Raw genomic sequence first — 26,843 nt, 5'->3', positions numbered from 1 at the left:
TTCATGCGCTTTTTCTTTAGAAATTTTGACATTTTTATTTATTTCCGTCATTTTATCAGTCAAATGTTGAACATAATCGGAAATCTCGTTAAGGGGGTCGGCAGAGGGGTTGCGTTCCAAAAAACGATGAATGGGTAGCTTGAGCTCGCGACCGGTCAACATAAAATGGGGCGAGTATCCCGTGGACGCGTGCGGAGCTGAACGAATGGCTAAAGCTAGTTTGGGTAGTTGTTCATCCCAACGTTTATGTTCTGTCCCAACATATATAGCGACCATCTGTTTTATTGTTTTGTTGGAACGTTCAGTGGGATTAGCCTGTGCATGATATGGGGTTGTGTGCTGTACTTTAGCCCCCCAATCGTTACAAATCGACCGAAAGGATTCGCTAGAGAATTGGGAACCATTATCCGCGATTATGATTCGTGGAACTCCATATCGAGGGAAGATTTCCTCTGTGAGTTTTTTAGTGATAGCGGAAGTGGTGGCTTTTCGTAAAGCGAAAATCTCAACGAATTTAGAAAAATTGTCAATTATGACCAGCATGTATTCATTTTGTTTCGAGCTTCGCGGAAAAGGTCCCATTAAATCAAGTGCAATGGTTTCCCATGGTTCTGTTGCACCTAGGGTGCCTAAGAGACCAGCTGGGCTTTGATTGTCAGACTTGTAAGCCTGACATTTCTGGCAAGACTTAACGTAATTTTGAACGTCTTGATTTAATGTGTTCCAATAAGCTACTGTTTTTGCGCGCCATAGCGTTTTGTCTATACCTAGGTGTCCTGCAGTGGGGTCGTCATGTATCACGCGCAGCAGGTGGGGTATCAATGTGCTAGGAATAATGGGAAGCCAAGCTATTGGTTTCGCGCATTTTTGCTCGTGGCGGCAAGGCCTTGTTTCCTGTAAGCGGTAAACCACGTTTTCTGCAATGACGTAACGGTCTGCCTTATGTTTAATGCGTCTGGCGAGCTTTTTATCTGTTGGCAATCGACTAGATAGCAAATAGGTTTTAAGAGCTAAGATCTTTGGATCGTCATCTTGGGCTTTAGCTAATTTAGTCCTATCAAACACGTCAGTTAAATTAAAATCTACTATGGCAGAAGTTGGGTCAGCGCTCTTAATGGCGGAAACATTTAGGGAATGGCAGAACTGGCATTTATCTGGACGGCAGGTTAGACCAGCGTCGCGTAATTTGGTTAGAACGTGATGAAGATGAACGTGGTGTTCTTCGCGAGTTTTGGAGTAAACCAAAATGTCGTCAATGTATATCAAGACAAATTTTCCTAATTCATTTCCAAAGATTAAGACCATGCATCTTTGAAAAGTAGCTGGAGAATTCCGAAGACCAAAAGGCAAAACATTAAATTCAAATAACCCGCGGTGGGTGACTACTGCGGTGAGGGGTTTCGCGGCTTCATCAAGTTCTAATTGCCAAAACGCGTCTTTCAAATCAATGATTGAAAAACAAGTTGCACCTTCAAGGAGGTTAATTTCATCCCTAATTATTGGTAGGGGAAAAGCGTCAGGGACCGTTATTTCGTTTAGTTTCCTAAAATCTCCACACACGCGAGGGATTGAGGTAGTTTTCTTACCGACTAATAGCAAAGGGGAAGAATACGGTGAAAAACTTTTTCGAATAATACCCTTTTTGAGCATGGCTTCGAGCTGCGTGTCAACTATAGCTTTGCGAGCTGGGGAGAGGGGATAGGCTCTGGATTTAAACGGTTCCTGGGAATTTAATACTATCTTATGCCTTAGCAAAGTACATCGGCCTGGTTCACCTGTAAAAACCTCGGGAAATTCTTCTATCAAAGCCCTGACTTCTGAATCACATGGGGTGACCGCATGTTTGTTGGCGACAGGGGTGCTGTTTACGCTAGAAGTGTCAGCTGGGATGATAGGGGAATCAACAGGGGTGCAAGGCCGTAGAGGTTCAATTATAGCTAGCGCAGGTAAAGGGTTAGCGTTGGCTAAAGGGTACGCCGTGGGTTCATTCCCAAAATGAAACGTGCCTGAATGAGGTTTAGCGTGGATTAACGTAAATTCGGAAAAATCCCAACCTAGAACGACATCGCTATCAACGGAGTTGGATACGGCGAACACGTACATCCAAGACCGTCCGGCGATGGTAACGTTTAACGCGGCTTCACCAATAACGTGAAACGGGGTTAAATCGGCGTTATTCATTTTTGGTCCTGACCACGGGCGTAAAGTATCTGACTTACCGCGTGCTTTACCCCATAGAGTAGTGGATATGGCGGAAATTTCTGCCCCACTGTCTAACACTGCTAAGCCTTTATATTGACCTAACGTTATTTCTACTTGAGGTCGGTGGGCAGCCACTCGTACCTTTGTTTTGATATTTTTCTCAGGAATGACTTTCTTGTCATCGGGCCCTTCAGGGTATTCTAGGGGGAGGTTCTGCCAGCTGGGGTTATCAATGACAGAAGAACCTATTGGCGAAAAGGCATGTGACGTTTGCGGTGAAACGGCTTCATTTAGAGCGGCCTGAATCACGCCTGAAATTTGATTTGGGGAAGATTCATCTTCGCTAGCCGCCGTGGCTATACTAGAAACTGTCCCGGGAGGGTTAGACGCGTGGTGTTCGCTTGCCCTATTGCCATTTTGACGCCTAGCGCGGCATTGAAACGACTTGTGTCCCATTCTGTGGCATTTCTTACATTGCACTTGCTTAGGTTCCCTGACTACATTACTGGCGGTATTATTTACATGTGGCGATGGATTGTGGCTATTTTTAGGAAGCCCGGTACCCTGAATGGAGTCCCTAGAAGTTTGAGGTGGGTTTAAATTTTGGACAGGCCGAGGCCTATTTTGAAAGTTAGGACGTTGGCTTCGCGGATTTTTACCATCGAAAGCCTGACAACGCCTCCACAGATTCTCTGCCTTTTGAGCGCTTTCTTGAACATCTATTAGCCTTGGGTTGTCTGGTAACCTCATAAAGGGAATTAGATGTGGATTAAGGCTGTCGAGAATGTGAGTAACTACAGCTTGAGGAGTCATGCAAGGGTCATACTGTAGTGCTAAACGTTCCATCTCTAGAATAAAACCTAAGACTGGTTCGTCTTCGCGTTGCTTACGCCTATTCAGCTTGTTTTGCAGCTGTTCTTTAAAATCTACACCGATAAATGCTCGGCAAAAATGTTCTTTAAACTCCGACCACGTGGGAATACTTCGTGCCATACGGTCAAACCAGTATAAAGTGTCGCCCTCTAACATTCTTTCTACTAAATCCCTTAACTGTGGGTCAGTTAAATTACATATTCTTTGGAAACGCTCAGCCTCCGACAGGAAAATTAAAGGGTCTTTCCCCGCGCGAAATTTAGGAATTTGCGGTGGGTCTGGTCTAGCGTATATACTAGGATTTGTAAAATTTGGAGGGGGAATGGACAAATTAGGGAAGCTATAAGAGTTCAACATTTGACCATTTCCATTGTTTGACGGTACATTTACATTAGCATTACTTTGATTACTATTAGCATTTAAAACACTAGGAGAAGCGCCTGATGGCGGCATATTCGTGCTAGACGAATTACTTAAACTACTAGGACTAATAGGATTAGTAACAGTAGGAGTGGTCCCTGGAAAACCCAAGTTAAATTGACCATTCGTCAAGGCAGTTATTAGATTTAACTGTTGTTGGTTTTGTTGGGCTACTAGATTAGCTAATAGAGCACCCATACGATTTGCAATATCGTCAGCCAATGAAGATTGGCTAGTAGTCGGGGTAGTGTTTGTGGTACCCGAAGTAAGACTACTAGTTATAGGGGTGGCTGTATTTGAATTGGGATTTCCAGAACCATTTGGATCACCTTTTGAAGACATTGTGTCTACTAAGTTAGAGGAATCCTGATTTTGATAATTTGAACAGTTTGTGTTTATATCTAAATCTACGTTATCTGATAACACAGGATTATCCTCGTTTTCGTTTAAAAATTCCTGTGAGGGGGAATAAATTTCTGTTTCATCACCAGAAGAAATAATATCTAAGTTACGGGCCTGAGATCGCGTATAGCGTCTTTCCTTATCCATAAATTATACACATTTGATTTAAACAATAATGATAATAAAATATTGTCCCGTACTAGTAGTAGGTTGATAATTTTAGAAAAAAAAATCGTTTGTGTCCAACCTTATTGTTTTCGGCGTAGAGTGCCGCTCCGTAGTCCCGCGGTCCTTCCGGAGATGATGGGCGACGATCCGCGGAGAAAATGTTCTATTAGCACGTTGTCCCGCAGTCCAACGGTAGATTTTCGAAGCGTGATGCGTCTTGTAGCGTGCCGTCCCGCAGTCCGGCAGCTGAGTAAGTCCTTACGGAGTTGATGAGTGACGAGGGTTTGTGAGGGTCACCTCGAGGCACGTTGTCCCGCAGTCCAACGGCAGAAATTCGTGTTGTTTGTCGTTCGTTCGGCAACGTACCGTCCCGCAGTCCGGCAGTGAAGAATGATTGACGGTGAGCAGCCACGTCGGAGTCGACTCGAGTGATCTTTGGTGCAGCTGAAGAGTCCCGCAGTTCTCCTCCCAACGACCAAAACGATGCTATAGATCTCGAAGATCGACCAAATGCACGACGAAAAAGGCGCTATGGTACCACCGGCAACAGTCAGGAACGACGGCAACCTCCGGCAAAAGAAGTCATCAAGGATGGCGACTCGGTAGGGAAACCGACATCGAAGCACGGCGCCTCCACCAAAGTTGTAGCGGACTTTGGGGTCATAAGGCCCCGCAGCGGTTGGCTATGCCGTTGTAGTTCGCGTACAAACTTATTTAAAAATAATTTTAGCCGTGGGGGTAAAATCCAAGATAACTTTATTACATGTTAACAGTGCAGAGGTTAAGAACAGAAGCATAGATAATAAACACCAGGATCAGAAGGTCGGGGCAGAGCTTGCCGCGCTTTGTACAAACTGGGTAGGTTCTACTTCCGGAAACCAGCGCATGTGTACAGCGTAGAATCATGGATAAATAATGCACGTGTGGAATAACAAATTTCCCCACGTGCATTCTTTAAAGTTTTTATATAAACATTAGGCCTATCGGTTATCATCTTATAGTATCATATGAGCATATCTTGGCACTATGGCCGTAACTGACTATAAACTACTTACTAAAAACAAAAGAAGGATAACCCTTAAAGGTCAGGTTAATTTATACTTTAGTATTTTCAATAATTATTGAAAAACATCTTAAGCCTCGGTTTAGATTAAGGGCCACAAGGGTGCCACGGGGCGGCGCGAAAATCGAGCAGGCAGACCTCGTCTGCGCATAAGCGGAAGTCGACTGCAGAAGTTTGGCGTGCGGCCCCCTCGCAAAAGCGCGGCAAAGAGAGAAGCACTACGGAAGGCATACCTTCCGATCCTTGTGTTTATTATCTATGACAGAAGTGACTCGAGATTCCTTCTCATACCTTTATCATACGAGGGGTTTTTGACCAAGGGGTTAACCTCCGAGGAGAGGAATCTCGTTCTTTTCAAATATGAATACAAAAGAGTTTATTTTTAGAAGCGAGAAAAACATCTCGTTCTTTACAGTACTGTGACGAAAGGGTTAACAACAGGTATTGAAAAGGTCAGGGGTGTGAGTGCAGGTGTGTCCAGTATTAAGAGATACAAATTTATAGGATGCAATGAACTGTAGAAGTTCGTAAAGTGAAGTCTAACAAAAGTAACTTGTTACATGGCTCGAACGCCGCGCCATCTGACGGAAATTCTGCAAACCCGCTTAAATATACCAAGACTCTATGGGAGTAGTTTTCAGACCATCCGCTAGTGGCGCTGATCAGGAATAAGGCTAATTATACTAAAATCGGTACAACTTAATAATATTTACAAGGGTTCTGAAGGAGATGGACAAATAACGTCTCCAAACGTTTCTTTCATCCAGCCTTTGGACTTAAAACATGAATAATTTCATCCTATTTCACCTTTTTCTTCTTCTAGCGAGCCTTTTGTGCCCAGATTAGTTAGATTTCCCGCTAAATTATCGTACAATTATCGTACGCCGAAGCCGAATTATCGAATTTAGCGTACTAGTACAGCGTCATAATTATAGTAACTCCTATGGAGGAATAATACCATTTACACCAGGAAGCCGGGCTATCTGGAGGACAAAAACCCGTCTGCTTTTGTCCTCCAGATAGCCCGGCCTCCTGGTGTAAATGGTATGAATCCTCCATGAGTGAAAACTATCTATTAGGAAATAAGATTAAGACTCCTTGCAATGAGAAAGGAGTCGAAATTTGACGAAAACCTTTAATTAATAAACTGGTCCCCTTTCAATATTTATCAAAGTTTAGAATTAATAAACAAGTCCCTAGGACTCGTGACCCTCGGTTTTTGAATAAAAAAACTAGTCCGCGTAATTAATAAAGTGGTTTTGGACCTGTAAACCTGTGTTATTTCCATGGCTGGTAGGTGGGGGTACACAAGCAACGCTATAGGTATGGGGCTTACCACTCCATTCCTCTCTCCTTCAAGGTAACAAATAACAATGCTGTAGCGTAGGGTACTTAAAAGTACTTGCCAGTATTTACCACGGTGATAATATTACTCCATGCCAAATGTGAAACCTAAATTACGTCATCGTCATCGATTCCTGAAAATTAAATTACTCTTCTGCTCTAGTTTCTGATGCCACGTGTTTAAGCAAGGCCCATAGACATAAAAAATGGATTTTTAATAATTTATTTTTAACTTTTTATTTAAGCATTTATATTTTTAAATAGTCTTAATGATGAATGAGAAAGATGTAGGTTTACCTAAAAATAACTCAGATTATAAAGATGTTGATTACTGGAACGAACGCTATAAGAATGAAAAGGAAAAAGATTGGTTGTTATCATATGAGAATCTGGAAGATGTTTTGAAATGCCATGTTCTAAAAGATGATAAAATACTAATTTTAGGTAATTATAATTATAGTAATTAGAACCCTAACTTAGTTTCATACTCTTATTTAAAAACGTTAAGGTTGTGGCAATAGCTTGCTTAGTGAAATGATGTACAAAAATGGGTTTAAAAATGTTATAAACATTGATTACTCGCAAGTTGTCATAGACAACATGTCAAATCACTGCGATATTTGTAAAAAAATGTCTTGGATTACGATGGACGCCCAGAAACTCCATTTTCAGGACAAAGAATTTGATGTAGTTATTGAAAAAGCAACGGTAGATTCCTTTTTAGTATGCAGTAAGGATCAATGGAATGTCCCAATTGAAACGAAACATTTTGTTGAAAGAGTACTTACAGAGGTAAATATTTAGAAACTTGGGAAGGACAAGTCTCGTAATTAAATTCCATGTTAATTGCAATAAGGGCTCTCATAATTGCCATTGTTAATTTTCTTGATCAAATTTAACAAGGAAAACTACGCTTGCGAACATTTAATTCTATAATTAATTTTTCCACCACAACCATACTAAACTTAATCTAACCTTTCATGACCTTTTAAAAAATCCCTGCATAGATTATAAGTAAATTAGAAAATTCATAAGAAAAGTTGTGTATTTTCTAATTTTGATAATCACATTTTGACCTAATAACAGAAGTATATAATACTTCTCTTCGAGAGAAGTGTTCCACAAAGCGCGGTAAGTGTAACGTCATTCTTCCCAACATCGGAACATTTGGAGCAAGGTTACTAAACCCAATCACATACGCGATAAATAGTTCCCTCATCATTACTCTATTAGCGCTTAACTATTTGGCAAGACGCGCTTGTGGATTTTTGTCCCACCCCAAGACGAGGCTTGTGGGATGATATTGCTGGGGATTTAGTGCCAAATAATTATAGAATTCACCTTACGGTGCGATGCCCATCTGAAGTTAGATGAGCGGGAAGCAAACAAAAAGGGTGAGCCTAGGAAGAATGACGTTACATAACTAAAGTATTAAAAGGATACAGAGTGTCATCCTTCTTCTATTATCCCCTTCTGCTAATAAGTATCTTTTATTAACGTTAACGTGGATTTTTCTGAGGCTTGTCCTTTTCTCGTAAATTTAAAATTCTAAATATCGTATGACTTTTAAATTAATTGTAGGTGAGTCGAGTTTTAAAGGACGATGGAAGATTTCTTTCCATATCATTTAGCCAACCTCATTTTCGAGGACCTCTTTACACCTTACCAAAATATAAATGGTCCTTTTCGAAAAAGGAACTTGGCACGGACTTCCATTACTATTTTTATATTATGACAAAAGGCGAAAAACTGAAAGAAAGTGACGCGATATTTTACAAACCCCCGACAATAACTCGTATTAATCAACAACGTAATCATTCGGAATCTGACGAAGAAAGTTTCCTTTTTAACATCAGTCATGATTAACTTTACCAAAGTTAAATCACGGCAGGAATATATTTAATTTTAGAAGTAGGAATGGAGAACGGTTAGTATTTACTTCAGTCTGACTCATAGCCCAGTATAAAGCCCCTCCCTCCAACACGTAACGAAAAGTTTAAATTATCTCATTGGCTCACTTAAACTACGTTTTGATGACGTTGCTGTTGCTATGACCCGCCTCTTCTTACATCCAACCCCCCCGTACCGTGGAAGGGGGTCCGGGACTTTGACGCGCGCCCAGATTACTCTGTTCTCCATTCCTACTTCTAAAATTAAATATATCCCTGATCACGGCAACTGTTTTTATTTTTCAATTAAAAAAATCTAATATTTTTTATTAAAATTGAAGTCTATATTTTAATTTCAAGTGATTTTTTTTATTAGAAAAAACGAAAACAGAAGATCACATGGATAATTAATTAATTAATTTCAAACGAGGATATATTTTAAATTCCTTTAATAACTTCTTCAACTTCTTCCTTGCTATGCATGTGATAGCCAGTACCCGGTTTTACGATGGAAACTTCGACATTGGACGAATTGAGCTTCTCTTCCATTACTTGCTTTAAAATGGTTAATGCACATTTTAAGGCTTCGTCCAGAGTCATGGCTTTATGGTAAGCTTCTTGCAGCGCTTGTTGGGCTCCTGAAAATGAAAATGACGAGTAAATACTTTCATTATAAATGAAAAATATAAATTTGACTTTGTAGTGAATATCAGATAACTTTTATACAAAATAACTTTTAAGTTTGACCATAAATTAATAATCTACAATTAAGTTTCTATGTCTGAATGGGATCTATAGAGCAGCGCTTCTCAAACTGTGGTCCGTGGACCGGCACCGGTCCGCGGACATGCGGCTGGTATGGTCCGTTATACATAGTTGAATAAAAAACCGGTCCGCAAGGTTAAAAAGTTTGAGAAGCACTGCTATAGAGGACTAGTCTGTTCCCATGCAACTTTTTATCACATAACTAGCCTTTTATATTTTAACTTGGTTAAAGCTAGCTTAATAGCTTTTCACTAATTGGACTAGCTCAAGCTCATCAACATTTAAACTCATTAAAAGGTAAGTTTTTCACCGTTTAAACTCATTAAAAGGTAGTTTTTCACCATTTAAACTCGGTAAAAGCTAGTTTTTCACCATTTAAACTCAATCAAAGCTAGTTTTTCACCATTTAAAAGCAATAAAAGATAGTTTTTCACCATTTAAAAGCAATAAAAGATAGTTTTTCACCATTTAAAAGCAATAAAAGATAGTTTTTCACCATTTAAAAGCAATAAAAGATAGTTTTTCACCATTTAAACTCAATCCAAGCTAGTTTTTCACCATTAAAACTCAATCAAAGCTAGTTTTTCACCATTTAAACTCAATCAAAGCTAGTTTTTCACCATTTACACTTGATCCAAGCTAGTTTTTCACCATTTAAACTCAAAGCTAGTTTTTCACCATTTAAACTCGGTAAAAGCTAGTTTTTCACCATTTAAACTCATTAAAAGCTAGTTTTTCACCATTTAAACTCAATCAAAGCTAGTTTTTCACCATTTAAACGAATTGAAAGCTAGTTTTTCACCATTTAAACTCGGTAAAAGCTAGTTTTTCACCATTTAAACTCGGTAAAAGCTAGTTTTTCACCATTTAAACTCGGTAAAAGCTAGTTTTTCACCATTTAAACTCGGTAAAAGCTAGTTATTCACCATTTAAACGCATTAAAAGCTAGTTTTTCACCATTTAAACTCTGTAAAAGCTAGTTTTTCACCATTTAAACTCATTAAAAGCTAGTTTTTCTTTAAACACTCAGCCTGCTTTGTCAAAATGATATTAAAGTTTACCTTCAGAGCCAGATCCAATAGCTTTAGCATCATATTGGACGTATGTTCCTGAAGGGTCCATATGATACAACTGTGGACCTTTATCATCAATACCAGCAAACAAAATTGCCACCCCAAAAGGTCTACTCATGGCATTTCCATCATCATCACTATCGCCAAATTGAATTGCTAAATTAGAAACTGCCTGGGCAACACTTTCCACTTGCATCTTTTCATCATAAAGGAACCAATGGTTTTGGGCCTCTACTCGTGCACGGTCAACCTGAAAGGTAATGTCAATGTAAGGGAAATTTTAGGACGCGGAGAGTTGCGGGCAAATTACCATTGTTCGTGAATCAGCCATAAGACCACTGACAGCGCAACCAATATGATTATCAATTTCCACAATCTTTTCGATAGTTGTCGGCTCCATCAAAGTAGAAGTTACTCTCTTCTCTACTGCTAAAACAACACCTTCGGGTGTTTGTATACCAATTGCTGTTGATCCTAATTTGATCGCCTCAATGGCATATTCAACTTGAAATAATCGGCCCTCAGGTGAAAAGGTGTTAACACCTCGATCGTATTCGGATCTCGTTAGAAACATTGTTAAGCTACTACGATAAATATATTCCAAAAGCGGTTAATTGCTTCTCGATTTCAAATTAATTATAACTTTAACTTAGTTTAAGTTGACGTAGCGAGAAATTGTACTGTCACTCTGTGACTTTCGCCGGTTTAAGCTGGAGGACGAGGCTTAACACAACAAATTCTAACTAAAAGGATTCTGCTTTGTCATTTCATAGCACACTCGATCGTGCGCTCACAAACACTGGTAATGGTAGAAGCCCGTTCAGAACTTCAATTTCTGCAGAATGTGGTCCGCGGAGGCATGGATTAACTAACGCGTGATCATGTATAGATAGTTTTCACACATGGAGGATTCAAACCATTTACATCAGGAAGCCGGGCGATCTGGAGGACAAAAGCGGACGGGTTTTTGTCCGCCAGATAGCCCTGCCTCCTGGTGTAAATGGTATGAATCCTCCATGTGTGAAAACTATCTATAAGCGTGACGCTTGGATTTTGGGAGGGAAATCTAAAAGGAGAGAGACGAAAAGTCGAAAATTAACATTTGTTGCGTACTTCCATTCTATGGGACGTTTTTGGCAATATCTTCGGTTCTATTGTTCCAAATATTCTGAAATTTTGTTGTAAACTGTGTTTTAAAACTAAAAAGGTTTTGAAATTCCAAGTTCTTTGGTTCTAACACTCAATATATAATTTCTTATTTCTATCTAGTGGTTCAAATAAAGCGCGAGCAATTTGCGCGCCAATGCGTTGTGCTTTATTCGAGTTGGCTATGATCACTTAGCATTAGATTAACTGTTTATATGATCAACTAGCCTTTGAATCAATAATTATATTAACTGTTTATATGATCAACTAGCCTTTGAAAAAATAATTATATTAACTGTTTATAAAGACAACTATCCTTTGAACCAATTATTATATTAACTGTTTATAAAGACAACTATCCTTTGAACCAATTAGATTAACTGTTTGCAGTTCAACTGTTCTTTGAACCAATTAGATAAAAAGTTCATAAGATCAAGTACTGTTTGAATCAAATATGCTAACTGTTTATAACATCAACGATCATATGAACCGTTTCAATTGAACGCCATCTATCCTAGTCTTTACGCAGAAACGGAAGCCAGTGCTCGTGTACTAGATTCGAGAAGAAGACGTTAGCTTCTTCTAAATATCAAAGGTTCAAAAGTTCATCCCGGCGGCGGGCTGCTCGCTGGAGGCTGAGGGGTGCCCCACTCTTCAAGGATAAAATTGGCACACTCGTGTAAGTCATTCTTTGGAAATTTTAGAAGATGATACACGAGGGGCATGAGCTCCCTTTCCATCAGATAATCTTATCCTAGTTTTATTTTTTTTTGGAGATTTTTTTCTCGATATTGGGTCCATCAAAATTTCCCAAGCTATTTTTTTTTATTCATTCATTTCATTGAGATTTTGACAAGTGCAGTGAAGTTGTAGTTTTTAGCTCCGTTTCAATTTTAAATTTAATAATGGTATCCATATACCATCCTGGTTTAGCCAACTCCTTTGGCCCATCTGGTCCATTTCAACCAGCGTTTCACGACGTTGCTATGGCAACCCCAAATAAAGATCAAGATGACCATTTTAACGTTGCTCTGGTTATTGATGCATTTAAGAAATGTTCAGAAGAAGAGGAAGGGTTACTTATTGACAGCTACTTAGAAGCTTATTTGGAGCTCCACAGGTAAGTTATTAATTATTAACATTTTTTTGAAAATACCTAGAAAAATTTCAATGGATATTTGCCGAATATTTGGCTTAATAGTTAAAGAAATTCTAGGAAATTAATAAAATATGAAATATATATATATATATATATATATATATATATATATATATAAAGCAGAGAAGTATATAATGTTTCTCTTTAAAAGAAGTGTACCACAAGGGGGGTAATTGTAACATGATTCTTCCCAACATCATTTTACATTTGGAGCAAGGTTACTAAACCGAATCACATACGCGATAAATACTTCCCTCATCATTACTCTCTATTAGCGCGTAACTATTTGCCAAGGTGCATGCGCTTGTGGATTTTTGTCCCACGTCAAGACGAAGTTTGTGGGTTGATTGCTGAGGATTTAGTGTGCCAAACAGTTTATAGAATTCACCCTAGCACGGTGCGATTCCCATCTGAACTTAATTTGATCAGCAGGAGAGCAAAGAAAAACGGTGAGCCTGAGATTAGAAGAATCATGTTACAGGATACAGTCATACTTCTTCTATTATCCCCTTCTGATGAAAGTTTAGAAATATATATTTTAATTATTTAAGAATATAATTTATCTTATGTTTTAATGGTACCAAAAAATTGTCTGGCAACCCCGTTTAATCAATCTAAAATTTTATTATTATAAAATGTTATTATTTTTTTAGGTTTTTCCAAATTTTGGGTTCGGTATTTAGTTTTGTGGCATCCGATGTTCACGAGAAAATTAACGTTCTACAAGGTTACCGACATTCCGATATTGGTGAAAACTATGTGACCATCGAAAGAATGATAGATTTTGAAAGAGATAATAAGCTTTTGGAAAACAGAGATAGGCCATCCGGTTCAAGAACCTTGCTCAGACTTCATCGTGCCTTGGAGTTTATCTCAATGTTTATGCGGTCGTTGGGCAAAGCTTCTGCGACTGATAAAACTTCGTCTCTGGCTCAAAGCGCTTATCAAGATACTCTGGCAAAGTATCATCCGTGGTTGATTCAAAAAGGGGCTGTTCTAGCCATGTACACCCTACCCTATCGAGACGAATTGATTAAAAAAGTCTGTGGTCAAACACACTTGACCGAAGCCAATGCCCTAATGTCCAAATTAGCGGATTCGGCTGACACCGTTTATAATAAAACCCAGAAACTCTACGCTCAGTATGATCTACTGGATTTACCGTAAATTCAATTTAACACTTTTACGAGAAGCGTAAAAGATTAAGATTAAGATCTAATTAGGTACTTCCGCTGATATTCGACACCTCGAGCAAGCTATAAAAATAAAAATAAAAATAAAAATAAAAATAACAAGAAACAAAAAACAGTCCGCCCAAATTTAAATAACCACATCGTTTAAAACAACCGAAATATTCCATTAATTTAATTTAAAAGAATTTTTTTAAAAAAGTATAGGTATGTAAATTGTAAATCTGTTGTTTTCTAAGATTATTTTTATTAATATAATTATTGTTAAATTCTTCAAAATTTTTATTTTTCTTTACGATCATAATATTTCATGAATTTAAATTATACACATTAACTGGAATCTTCACTGAAATAAATGCCAAACTTTTTGTTTTAAAATTTTGCGTTACTTCTTTCAAATCTATCAGAAGCTGGGTTGAGGGGAAGTGTGAAACTTCTTCCAAAGATGTTTTAAATTCTCTTCAACTTTCTTAAATAACTGGCAGGGTTAATAGCTGTTTCTCTGCCATTTACATTTTGACAGCTCTAGTGCATTCCGAGACTTTTTTGAAGGCACAATTTAATTATTGAAAGGCTGTCAAAAGCGCTAGTCAGCTGTAAATCACTAACACCATGTGGCTTGGGTTGGGGTTAGCTACTGTAGATGGCGCCACTGTCCTTGGAATGGAGTTGAACGCGTTTTCTCGAATCAAGGTTACTTTTATATTAAATCATTATTTTTCATCCATGATTAAATCATTAATAAATTCAGTAATTAATAGTACTGTAAAAACCGTATCAAAGTGTAGTTTTGATTATATAAAAATTTATCGTGTTTGCATAACACTGCTCTCAAGACTGGATAAAGGAACCAGGTCAAACCATAAGTTTATAACTTATAAGTTATGAACTTGTGGTCAAACTAATCGTATATTTATCATACAATAACTAAAAGGGGAACCCAATAGAAGAATGGCAGTTTCCCAGGTTTGACTGTATTAAGTTCTATGGGCAAATAACGTGGGCTGTCACTAGTCTATTCGAAAAACACGCAATCCTTTGGGCGTTTGGACACCTTCCCCGCTGGGTGGCCATGTCGCCAATGTACTCCTTGTTGTACGCGAGATTGCAGCGCCAATTACCTGAAGTGCTAGTTTTCGAAATAAAACGAACAAAGTTTCTTTGAACCACGCTTCTCCTTAATCACGTGTCTGTGACGTATTTCAAATAACAATTACCCACCCGCCGATGACTTCTTTGAAGACCCTTTAAGCAGTGAGACTCAATTGGGGAGCCGCAAAAAATATAGCTCTCCCCTTTTCAAACAAGAGTATTGTGTATACTGTGATTACCATGATTACCGCTACCCCTCACTGAAGATCATATTATTTTTGACTGTCCGAGTGCATATCACCCTTTCTTCCACTCCCTTGATGAACCTACCCTTTTTGAATAATAACTCCCCAAAACAGAGTCTCCCTGAATAAATTATGACGTCTGAATAGTAACTGAAACAAGTGCAATAACGCTTATTGTGACGTTTTCACCATCTTGTTTATTAAAATTTGCCGGCGGTTATAATTTCCCTACCGGTTTTGATTACATCGACGTCTTTTTTCGGTATCGTAAAAACAAGCCACGTGCCTGGAAACTTACGGCACGATACCGTGTTTGCTTTAGATTGTGAAATCAAGTAGATTTTTTACAACCTTTCCCTTAAAAAAAACCTACATTTGACACGTGTTCGACTCCTGTATTTGTTTTTTTAATTTATAACAATGATAAGTCTACTTTATTCCATTCCCCAAACCGAAACGTTTTCCATTTTTTTGCGGATTTCGCCGGTTTTCAAGAACATCCTAAAATGATTAGCCGAAAGCCTGAATAATATTTTTTGCTGCCGACTCAGTGTTGTTTTTGCGCCCTTGTAAAGCACTCGCATAAATAGCTCAGCCGGTTCGCGCGGTCGGGTGTCAGAATTCATTCGTCCGCCAACTCGCGAAGTGAAGAACGATGGTTCTATTTAACCTGCTGTTGTTATGTTTTGTTTGGTTAGGTTTAAACGTGGGAGTTTGGACGGCAAAATCACAGAATGATGGTAAGCTATTCAACTTTATTTTAACGTTTATTAGTTTAGAATGACCCAGTTTTTCCTTAGTCAACAAGGTTTAAGGACGACAGTGGTATAGAGTGCTGTCAGTTGTGACGTCAGATCCAAGGTTAAACGTCACGAGTCTGCCTTTAGCAATGGGCGGCCATGACAGTTACCGTTTTTCTTTATGGGAAAACAGCATGGGTGACGTCACACCGGCGCTTCTGACAGCACTCTATAGTTTATGTGTATGTTTTAGTTTTATTTAGTGAACTATCAAATCAATATTATTCCAAATTGGCTACATCAGTTTTTTGGAAATATTTCCTTCAAATTAAGCCCTTATGGCGTTCGATTCCACATCATTTAGGTTTCAAAGGATGGTGTAACCGTAACCGTTTGAAGGCAGAACCCTACTCTCACATGATCTCGTGCTTTACCATGAGCTTGTTTGTGTACACCGGTTTGTACAGGGTATCCTTATCGCGGGAATGTGGATAGGAATGTTAGAAGGGGCGCTGTAAACAGAATATTCCCGTGGCTGGCCCGACCCAAGACCTGTTCGGGAGTCTCGGGACGCGTTTGGGCATAGCCCACTCGATACACGCTCTCTTGCGTCGTGATGCGCGTGGGCTATTTTTTGGGTAAAAGGGGGGGGGAGGAATTTGGTGAACCTCTTTAGTCTTTATAGATATCATTATCTCAAATAATTTTTTGAAGATTACTTGAAAAAACCCAAATTTTAAATATATTCGTTCGTCTCAGCTTAGTATCGATGCTCAGTATTATTTTAATAGACTAAGCTTAAATGTTTCGAGTTTAGGGTATTTTATAGATGAAATTGAAATTTCAACTTTGTACCACTGTAGAATTGGTTGAGAGGAAAGAAGAGTGTATCCCCTTGGTTTTGGAGCACTTTTTAAACAAAAGGGACCTCTTTGAGGTGATAGGGGAATAATTGTAGAATCCCTGATGAGGTAGAGGGATATGGACTTCGTCGTATAGAAAACAATTATACTGTACCTTGAGAATTATTGGTGGGGGAGGACTAGACGCTCTCTGAAACGTTCTGAGGTCATTGGCCAAACTATAAACCAATTACACATAGAAACGTGAGCATAGATGAAGGTATTGTTCTTCACATCAAGAGGCACCACGTGTTACTTCATTTGTGTTAAAAAATAGTAGTACCATATAAATTACGCAACGTATCTCATTTTAAATATATTTTATAAGTTTAATAAGACTTGTCCTTTAAAAGTTGCCAGACTAGTATACTGTATAGTTAAGTCTACCATAACTCGGTGTTAGTCAAATTAATGCAGTTTACTTTATTGATTTTTCGGAATGGAATGTTTTAGCTATTATAAGGTCATTGTCCGTAAGTTTTATAAAGTTAGTATTTTCTATGGCATAAATTGTTTACTACTTAAGTGCGTAAGCTTAAGTGACTGTAGTACTATTGTCCCGGGGGTCGCGAGGGAAGGGGGTCCTGAAGCTGAAGGCCTTGTAGTACGCGTCTACTTTCTTTAAGTACTTAATAACCACCGTGCCCCGAGACAATAGTACTTAGCTTTATAAGAAAGGACAAGTCTCATAAAATTCGTATTTGATTAACAAATGCGCTCAATGAAATAATTAAATCAAAATTGGCCAATTAATACAGTGATAACGATGACAATTAGACTAATTAAAATGTGTACGTGTGGGCCGATTTTGGTTCTATCGCGCCCACGATAATGCGAGTTTTCATCTAAATAATAACAAAATACAAAATGTGTTTAATTCGAAGACAAAGGCTAATTTGTTATTTGACGCGTGTTTACTACCAGGAATAGATTAAATTTTAGAAGTAAGAATGGAGAACAGAGTAATGTGGGCGCGTCAAGGTCCCGGACCCCCTTCCTCGGGACGGGGGGGGGTTATGAAAGAAGAGGCGGGTCATAGCGACAGAGGTAAAAAGGAATTATTTATTTTTCGCCGTTCCCGTCAGCAATTTAACTTTTCGTTAAGGGTTGGAGGGAGGGGCTCTATACTGGGCTATGAGTCGGACTGAAGTAAATACTAACCGTTCTCCCTTTCCTACTTCTAAAATTAAATTTATTCCTGATACTACATAGTTTAATACAGTATGCTTGTTGATCTTCGGTATAATAAATAGAAAAGAGAAAATTGTAGTTATAAACGAGCTACCAGGATAACCACAATACACGCTACAAAATATTTTCAAAATTCATGAACGGACAATACAGAGAAAATAGCTCTTAGCTTAGGGAACACACTTTATATTGGAGGAATAATACAAATTGTCAAGAGCCAACTACCACAAGTCCTCAACTCTTCCTCTGGACTTTTAATTTAGCTCCTCTGATTATTTTCTGCCCAACAATTTATGGAGAGTTCCACTAAAGGTTCTGGGTAATAGACATTTTTCAAAAGTCGGGGGGGGGGGGGTGAAATAGAGAGCCTTCGGTTGGGGGAGGACTCGGAGGGGCTTTTTGAAGCCCTGATGTCAAAACGGATTAATTTATATGGAATTTTAGAAATATACACAAATATGACAAACTCGGTAAATATAAACTAAGGTAAAATAGTTTGGTGTTTGACCTTGAGTTCGGCATTATCCATGAATTATCTAAGTTGTTTTATCTTTATCCATATTCGAGAATTATCCACAGAAGTGCTATGTTAAATCTAATTATATTCTCAAAATGTTCCTCTAAATAATCGATTATTTACTAATCTATGGATAATGGATGGATAATCATGTCAAGCTCTAGTTCACCCGCCTCGTTTTCAAAGACGTTTGATATGACTTCAAACGAAAGGGACTTCTGCCCTGTAAGGCGAGCCCGCGTAATCTTTCCATACTTGGCTCATACATTTTCAATAAATAAAAAATAAAGAAAAATTAGTTCATTCGAACACTCACGTGTTTGAATTTGATAGCCAAACCTCATTTGCATGAAATAGTGTTTTTAGGACCAACAGAAAAACTTGTTCCGCGGCTTCCCTACTCGGTTGTAGTTTGATTCCAAATTTATAAAATTCGATTTGTACGATATTTCACCTTCATAAAATAGTACGCATCTTTTAAAGACGCGCATCATAAGTATAAAGGGGGGTTATTATGAACTCCTGATAATGTTATATAACTCCTGGTAATATTATATCAATAAGTGAGACCAGAAGTAATATCAGAAATAAGGTTTCTTATATTACTTTTGGTGAGACATTTAATCAAGCCGTAATGGTAAATTACTTAAAGGGCAAGTCTAATTTAAAATGCACTTTTTGAATCCAATTTAATATGGATTTTTTTCCCTGGTGAGGCGCTGTCAAAGGCTTAGTGCTGACTAAATAGGAAGATGGACTGCAAAACCGCGTGTAGTCAATTCTCGCTTGTCTTTCTCAAACTAGACAAAGTCTCTGGCATACAAAGTATAGGTAGAATTTCACTTATGGAACATATCTTATAAACTTATGCTTATAGTGAATGTAGTTGTAGGATTGTTTATCATAATAGTTTTAGCATGTGTTTTATATAAAAACAGAAAGAGAAACGGCCATGAAAGTTGTTATGCAAGTGTATATATAACTAATTTTAACATCCACTGGAGTCAAGGTTCTTAAACTGCTCTGAAGTGGTACTTTGATTTTACCGCAAACATCGTGGTACTTAAGTACCACCACAACGGCATTCACATAAGAAAAAAATAGACTACGATAAACTAGATTAAAATTATAAATTTTTTACCGCTGATAGATTTAGTATGGAATTGATAGTAAAATTTTAATAAAACCGAAGCTATATTTTTTAACCAAACTTGTATTGTTATATATAAGCCTGTGGCTTATGATAAAGATAATTAAATTTATGATAGCGCCCTATTTTTGGATAACGTTCTCTTGTTATAGATACACTAACGACATCGTTTAATAGTATGTAGTTAATCAACTCCCCTTAATGGGGATTAACATACAATAAATTACCGAACATTCTAATTTTTTTTTTACAACTCGTATAAATTAAGATGACTGGGTATGGAATTGATAATAACATTCTAATTAAACCGAAGCTCAATTTTATCTTGGTTTAACCAAATACGTATTGTTCTACATAGATTTATAATTCTCTAGCTTGTGATAAAGATGATTGTATTTACGATATAGCCCTATTTTGGATAAAGTTTCACCTTACTTTACCCTAACTAGATAACTGCTAGCAACCGCGTTTAATAGTATGCAATTAATGAGCTCCCGTTAATGGGGATTAAGAGAAAATAAATGACTGAATATTGAGATTTTTTATCGATGGTGCGTGGTTTGCGGTAGATAAAAGTATGCAAGTTCTGATTCTAGCTAAATGCTATAAAGCAATTTTGGGGCGAGGGGACAGTCACTCAGCGTTATCTGTGCACCTAATGTACCTTTAACTATAAGTTCATACGATATGTTCCATAAGTTTGGTACTGGTTACTGAGAGCTTGTCATAAAGTGACGTAGATGAAACGTCATAGATTATCGTAAAGCGACGCAGACTAAATAGGAAGATGGACTTCAAAACCGAGTGTAGTCAATTCTCGCTTGTCGTTCTCGAACTAGCTCTAACTGTAAGTCTCTAGCATTACAAAGTATAGGAAGTGTCATACCATACTTATGGAACGTATCTTATGAACTTATGCTTTAACTGAACTGAAGGGATGTTGTTTACCATAGTTTTCTTTCACAACATGGGAGGGAATTTCAGGGAAAGACACGGGGGTGAAACTTTGCCTTCATCTCTCTTTTCGTCGCCTGTCCTCTGGCCGTTTTGGGTGCGCTGTAGGTCAACCACTATTGCATGTGCCGATACTGAGCGTTCCCTACCCTCTTTATTTAACATCAGAGAGGCTTATTGGCAGGGGTCTTTGTAAGGCAAGTCAGTCAATTTGAGTCAGGGGATTAATTCAGCAACCTGACGCCCGTTTGAATTTATGGTGTGATAGTTTAGACAAGGTTAGGTTCAATGGGGGTCAGGTTGCCATTTTCTAGTCCTGATTCAATCTGAACTTCTAAGTTTTCTCACAACCGTCTCGTGGCTAACCAAAGATCTGGCAGCACTGACGAAACGAAATAAATCATTTGCGCTCTAAATAAATCCCCTTTTGCTGAGACAATTCTATTATAACCTATGAGGCCCGTTTGTGCGAATACACGTTTCTTTGTACGTAATATCAAAAGTTTATAAGATGTGTTCAATAAGTTTTACACTTCCTATACATCGTAATGCTAGACACTGAGAGTTAGTTCGAGAACGACCTGAGAAGTCACTACACTCGGTTTAGCAGTTCATCTTCCCATTTATTCTGTACTAAGCCTTTGACAGCGCCACTCCTGACCGCCTGGCGTCGCTTTACGATAATCTATGACGTTTCACCTACGTCACTTTATGACAAGGTCTCGGTAACCAGTAATAAACTTATGGAGCATATATTATGAACTTATGGTAATATGCTAATATATGAAATTACGAATTCAACTATTAGTCGTGAAAATCATTTCCCATGCATATTTATTTACTTTAAATGCGCGCTCTTGATACAAAAATTAAATCTGTGTAGTTTTTACAATTTTAGGAACTTGTCAAGCATGTTTTAAGGTATTCATAATGAAAACGGAATGGGTAATTCACATATTTCTCACGAAGGTCAAGGTATTACCTATAGAGGAAGAAGAATTACAAAATATAAAGCAATTTATATTTAAAAAAAATATGCATGTTTGTCATACATATAAACACTGGGTTGGGTATGTTGGCGTGAAACTGAAGACTCAAGGTTTTTTCATGCATGATGACGTTTGTACGTGTCACTTTTACAGTTACTTCACAACCTAAAATAATTATTTCTCAACACCAATTAAAGTCGCATCAAAACGGAACAGTGGTTTTAAATTTAAAGATTCTGTTTTCATTTAATATAAAAACATCTGCTGTGTTTTAAAAATATCTGACAAACAGGGTTCTTGTACTTATTTAATTGTGAGGAATAACTCCAGACGTTTAAACCATGGATAAAGAATGCGCGTGAGGAAATTTGTTTTCGCGCTATAGGATAGGCAACTCCCTATCTCGAACGAGAGCTTATTCTGTGTATACTCTGTTACAGCATCGGTTGTCAGCACGTGCAAAGCTAGGTGTCTATGTAACCTAGCTTTGTGCGTGCTGACAAGAGATGAACAAAACGGGATGCATCTTTATTAACTATTTCATTAAGTGTTATACTTATTATATTGTTATATTTCTTATGGCATGGCCATATATTAACATTTAAGAACATAGATTGATATCGAACGCGTATCCTTGTATCTCTATTTCTTGGGTGTAATTAATTGTAGTCATATAAATAATTTAACATCCGTAAGTCGTTCCAAGAAATAAATTATGATGAGAGTATAATTTAATATTTATTAGATAACGCCGATTTTTGGAGGAGCTTGGGTCAACAGGATTTGAAAGCGGCCCTAGGGAGGGTGGAAAACAAAGGAGTGGCCAAAAACATCATCATCTTTGTCGGAGATGGAATGGGTATACCAACAATTACCGCTGCCAGAATCTACAGAGGACAAACTAGAAATGAACCAGGAGAAGAAAATTACCTGGCGTTTGAAAAGTTCCCCTATACTGGTTTAATTAAGGTAATTTTATACGATGGTATAGTTTTCCTTCGTCTATAGCAGGGATAGATTTAATTTTAGAAGTAGGAATGGAGAACAGAGTAATCTGGGCGCGCGTCAAAGTCTCGGACCCCCTTCCACGGGACGGGGGGGAATGTAAGAAGGGGCGGGTCATAGCGAGAAAGGTAAAAAGGAATTGCGTATTTTTCGCCGTCCCCGTCAGCAACGTCATCAAAACGTAGTTTAAGTAAGCCAATGAGATAATTTAAACTTTTCGTTACGTGTTGGAGGGGGGACTGGGCTATGAGTCGGACTGAAGTAAATACTAACCGTTCTCCATTCCTTCTTCTAAAATTAAATCTATCCCTGTTTATAGGGAAGGCATAAAAGAAATTTGATTGTTTTCAAAAGATCATAGTTAAAAAACAAAAAGAATACTTCATTAAAGTTAATTACTTGCGCCGTGTAAAATGAGAAACTACCTATCAGGATAGTGTTGACCGTTGCACAGGGAACATGCGTGAATAGGCTTCTGAAGTAGCAGATGTTAGCTATAGTACCAAGAATTAACGTTTGGATCGCTACCCTAGAGTTATTTTTTCTTTAAACCTTTGACAGAAAACCTCTTATCTGATTGGTTAGTTCGTGTAGAGGTTGAGAGGGAAGCCGTTTGCGTCTAAAGGAAATTGACCGGAAACTGTGAAAACTTTTAGTTTTATCTATGAGCTTTTGTTCATAATCTACTCCTAAAAATAATACCTGCGCGTATTGAGATGATGTTATACAAAGGTGACCTAAAAATTTATATATACGCTTTCTCGCGAGCGAGTAACAACAGTAGAATCAATTAAAAATCACATGATTCGTGGTCAATATCATTTTAAATGGTTAATGAACCCCCAAGATAAATCGTCGGGAACGTCACAAATTTCCTCTCAACCCATTTTTGACTTGATTATTCAATCTACAGTTTTCTTCAAATTTAATGATTTGTTAAATCAATGACGTCTTTCTTTGATAGCGATAAAGAGTGAAATATGATCATACTTTGAAATTTGTTTGACAAATTTTCAGTCGACCTCAATTGAAATCTAAGTTATTTTCTTATGTAATATATCAAAAGTGTTAATGTAATTTAAGTAGAAAAGTTAGTGTGATAAGCATCGGGAACTATTACTGCTCTAAAAAGAGCTAATTCAAATATAGGCTAGAAACCTTCGCAGTCTAGATTCTCCGAACGCTAAATAGCTATGTAGGGTTAATGTGGAAGGCATTGGTAATAGACCAATTAAATGAGTTGTTGCAATACAAAGGTTTAATGTAACTTGTTAAACAATGGGTTACGAACACATGCTTTGTGATAACTCAGATTCCCTGTACACCGGTTACAGATTACGCGTAATCATCGTGCCCATTGTAGAACTTTCCAAGATTACGCCTAATCCCGTTAGTACAATTATGCAGAGTGACTGGCCCCTCGACTTTGAGTGATTATTTAATATTTCCATTGCCTTGCAAGTGGTGTTTAAAAGAGCTAAAAGCTTACAGCTGAGTCCTGAATTAAGAAATGGTTGGCTTCTATGATGGGGTGGGGGACGAGTACCACTTTTTCGAACTTTTGTATATCCAACAGTCCAATATCGTTGAATCGTAGAAATTAAATTGGGTGTACTGTTTACAGAGAAAGCTCGAATTTCGCAGTTTTGGCAATTAAGAGGGAAATAAAATTCAAATATTCATTATCAAACAGGAACTTGGCCGAAATTTCGCTGTGCTTTATAATTACACAACAAAAAAATTGTCGTTGGTGCGATTGAAATCGTAGGCGTTGTTCCGAGATAAATCGTCAAATATTGAACAACTTTTATGTTTAAAAGCTATTAGTTTTAATTACAACAAAGCCGAAACCCTATGATGAAATAGGAAAGAAAATATGTTTTGCCAAATACGATGATAATCTGAGGGGTTAATCACTCTCAGATTTACTATTCGCTGAATTACACATTACGTAATTTTAGTGCAGTCAAGGGTAGGGCTTTCAATGATTGCGGGTTATCCCTTAGCACAGCTATATTTACAGCATGTACACAGATTACAATCAGTGACTGTCCCCTCAGTATAGCGTGGCTATGTGTGTCTCCGGTTCTTTGTTAGAAATCCTTGTCGCAATTTCGAATCTCAAGAGAAATCTTTTTCCCATGTTTAGACGTACAATGTTGACAGACAAGTTCCCGATTCGGCTGCCACAGCTACTGCGATATTTTCTGGAGTTAAAACTAACTACGAAACGTTGGGGTTATCACCGAAAGCGAAAGCAAAAGATTGTAACACAACTTTTGGTAATGAAGTCACCACCATTTTGGACTGGGCTCAAAAAGAAGGTAAATATTCTACCCACGTGATATATAACCTAATTACTATCTAATGAATGCTCACGCGACGAACTTGAAAGGCAAGGATACGGGAATTGTAACAACGACTAGAATAACGCACGCAACCCCCGCGGCTTTGTATTCAAAATCTGCGCATCGTAATTGGGAATCCGATGACATCAAGCCCGCAAACGCTTCACGTTGCAAGGACATCGCTAGCCAATTGGTGGAAAATGAGCCCGGAAGCAACTGCAAGGTTATTTTTTATATGGACAAGTTTCTAAAGAACTTAATCATAATGATGCTACTTTTACTATTAAACAATGTAGGTTATTATGGGTGGTGGGAGAAGGCATCTTATAGACAAAAATCAGAACGATGGACAAGGTAATAGTGGACAAAGGACTGATGGAAAGCAACTCATAGCTGAATGGCTTGAAAATAAGAAAGCCATCAATGCTAAAGCTACTTATGTCGCAACCAAATCTCAATTGTTGAATGTAGATACTGCAAATATAGACTATTTGATGGGTAAGTAATGGGCATGTGATATAAGTGACCGTAGATTATATGCTCTTTCGTTTATAGGTATTTTTTCATCAAACCATATGGACTATGACCTTGACCGTAACAAGGGTGAAGATGGACAGCCATCTTTGGCTGAAATGACTCAGGTGGCCATCAACATGTTGAAGAAAAGTGATAAAGGGTTCTTCTTACTAGTTGAAGGTTAGTCATATTAGCGCGGTATTAGGCAGTAATCAGTTGTGGGCATAATGAAATTTTTTCACCACTCTTCAATCTTAGGTGGAAGGATTGACCACGGACATCACGCAAATTTAGCTAAGAAAGCATTGCAAGAAACCCTTGCTTTTGAGGACGCCATCAACAAGGCTTTGTCCATGGTTAACCAGGAGGAAACTCTGATTATAGTCACAGCGGACCACTCCCACGTCATGACTATCAATGGATATCCTGTTCGTGGAAATAACATTTTGGGTATTGGCGATGTATCGGACGTAGATCATGCTGGCTACACAACTTTAATGTACACTACTGGGCCAAGTGCGACTAACGATACGTACGGAAACCGAACTAGACTAGAACAAACTGATACCAGTGAGTGAATAATACATATTACTTAACCTTTAAATCAAGATACTAAATTACTTCCTTCATATTAGATGATAAAGAATATCGTCAAGTATCTATGGTCCCTCACACCGACGAGACGCACGGAGGTGAGGACGTGGCGTTGTACGCGACAGGTCCCATGGCTCATTTATTTCTAGGAGTTCACGAGCAAAATTACATAGCTCACGTAATGGGTTACGCTGCCTGTGTTGGCGCTAACAAAGACCATTGTATAAACAGTAGTAGTATTACTTCACCAACACTGATTTTATTAGCTGTTGTTGTTTTTATGGCCTTGTTGAGAAATAATTTATGAATGAAGGTTGATCTTTTCTATACATTTGTTATACGTTTTTAAAGTTGTACATTAATTATTTCAAATAAATTTAATTCTTGATGATAATACAATGGGTATTATATGCTCATCTTTATTTTATAGTTGTCTTCAAATAACCGTAGTCAAATGGACGGATAGCACGAAAATCCTCACACTATTGGAGTGGATAGGTCGTCAGATTTATATATATATATGGCAACGTCATAACCCTCTATCTCTTACCATACGTTTATGAGATATGTTCCATAAGTACGACACTTCCTATACTTCATAACATAAGTGTATAAGATATGTTCCATAAGTGTGTCACTCGTTAATGAGAGCTTGTCATGAAGTGACGTAGGTGAAACGTCATAGATTCTCGTAAAGCGACGCCTGGTGTGTTCATAATGCTAGAGATTTCCTGAGATCTAGTTCGAGAACGACAAGCGAAAATTGTCAACAGGAGGTTTTGCAGTTCATCTTCCTATTTAGTCTGTACCAAGCCTTTGACATCGCCTTACCAGGCGTCTCTTTACGACCATTCATGACGCTTCACCGACGTCAATTCATGGAAAGCTCTCAGTAGCCAGTGACAA

The 26,843-nt window shown here is 38.0% G+C and overlaps 4 protein-coding genes and 1 long non-coding RNA gene across 6 annotated transcripts in view; 3 read left to right on the top strand and 2 right to left on the bottom strand.

Annotated features, from left to right (window-relative positions):
- The window catches only part of LOC149702968 (uncharacterized), a 201,414-nt gene that overhangs the window by 116,717 nt on the left and 57,854 nt on the right, over positions 1–26,843 (bottom strand). The gene's annotated exons all lie outside the window — the stretch shown is intronic.
- Positions 6,598–8,714, top strand: LOC149702979 (EEF1A lysine methyltransferase 4-like). Its single transcript, XM_089866878.1, has 3 exons — positions 6,598–6,916; positions 6,981–7,264; positions 8,054–8,714. The coding sequence occupies exons 1-3, from the start codon at positions 6,742–6,744 to the stop codon at positions 8,336–8,338; spliced, it is 744 nt and encodes a 247-aa protein (XP_089723004.1). The 5' UTR covers positions 6,598–6,741; the 3' UTR covers positions 8,339–8,714.
- On the bottom strand, positions 8,709–10,998 carry Prosalpha5 (proteasome alpha5 subunit). The gene is made up of 3 exons (XM_089866881.1): positions 10,510–10,998; positions 10,188–10,449; positions 8,709–8,999 (listed from the first exon to the last, which is right to left on the bottom strand). The coding sequence occupies exons 1-3, from the start codon at positions 10,771–10,773 to the stop codon at positions 8,800–8,802; spliced, it is 726 nt and encodes a 241-aa protein (XP_089723007.1). The 5' UTR covers positions 10,774–10,998; the 3' UTR covers positions 8,709–8,799.
- On the top strand, positions 11,877–14,072 carry LOC149702977 (ceramide-1-phosphate transfer protein). 2 transcript variants are annotated; one of them, XM_089866880.1, is made up of 3 exons: positions 11,877–12,024; positions 12,279–12,465; positions 13,158–14,072. In XM_089866880.1, exons 2-3 carry the CDS (start codon positions 12,332–12,334, stop codon positions 13,669–13,671), a joined length of 648 nt encoding a protein of 215 aa, XP_089723006.1. In that variant the 5' UTR covers positions 11,877–12,024; positions 12,279–12,331; the 3' UTR covers positions 13,672–14,072. The 2 variants fall into 2 exon arrangements, with proteins under 2 accessions (XP_089723006.1, XP_089723005.1); XM_089866879.1 differs by lacking the exon at positions 11,877–12,024 and having other exon boundaries at positions 12,066–12,465.
- LOC149702976 (alkaline phosphatase-like) lies at positions 15,255–26,336 on the top strand. The gene is made up of 8 exons (XM_089866877.1): positions 15,255–15,771; positions 22,220–22,443; positions 24,629–24,803; positions 24,875–25,050; positions 25,124–25,325; positions 25,383–25,523; positions 25,602–25,913; positions 25,979–26,336. The coding sequence occupies exons 1-8, from the start codon at positions 15,687–15,689 to the stop codon at positions 26,242–26,244; spliced, it is 1,581 nt and encodes a 526-aa protein (XP_089723003.1). The 5' UTR covers positions 15,255–15,686; the 3' UTR covers positions 26,245–26,336.

The sequence above is a fragment of the Phalangium opilio genome, unplaced genomic scaffold (assembly GCF_054372755.1).
Source record: "Phalangium opilio isolate 3A_F unplaced genomic scaffold, DU_Popi_V2 ptg000017l_1, whole genome shotgun sequence".
Lineage (NCBI taxonomy): Eukaryota > Metazoa > Arthropoda > Arachnida > Opiliones > Phalangiidae > Phalangium > Phalangium opilio.
This window is presented reverse-complemented; position numbering and strand designations above follow the sequence as displayed.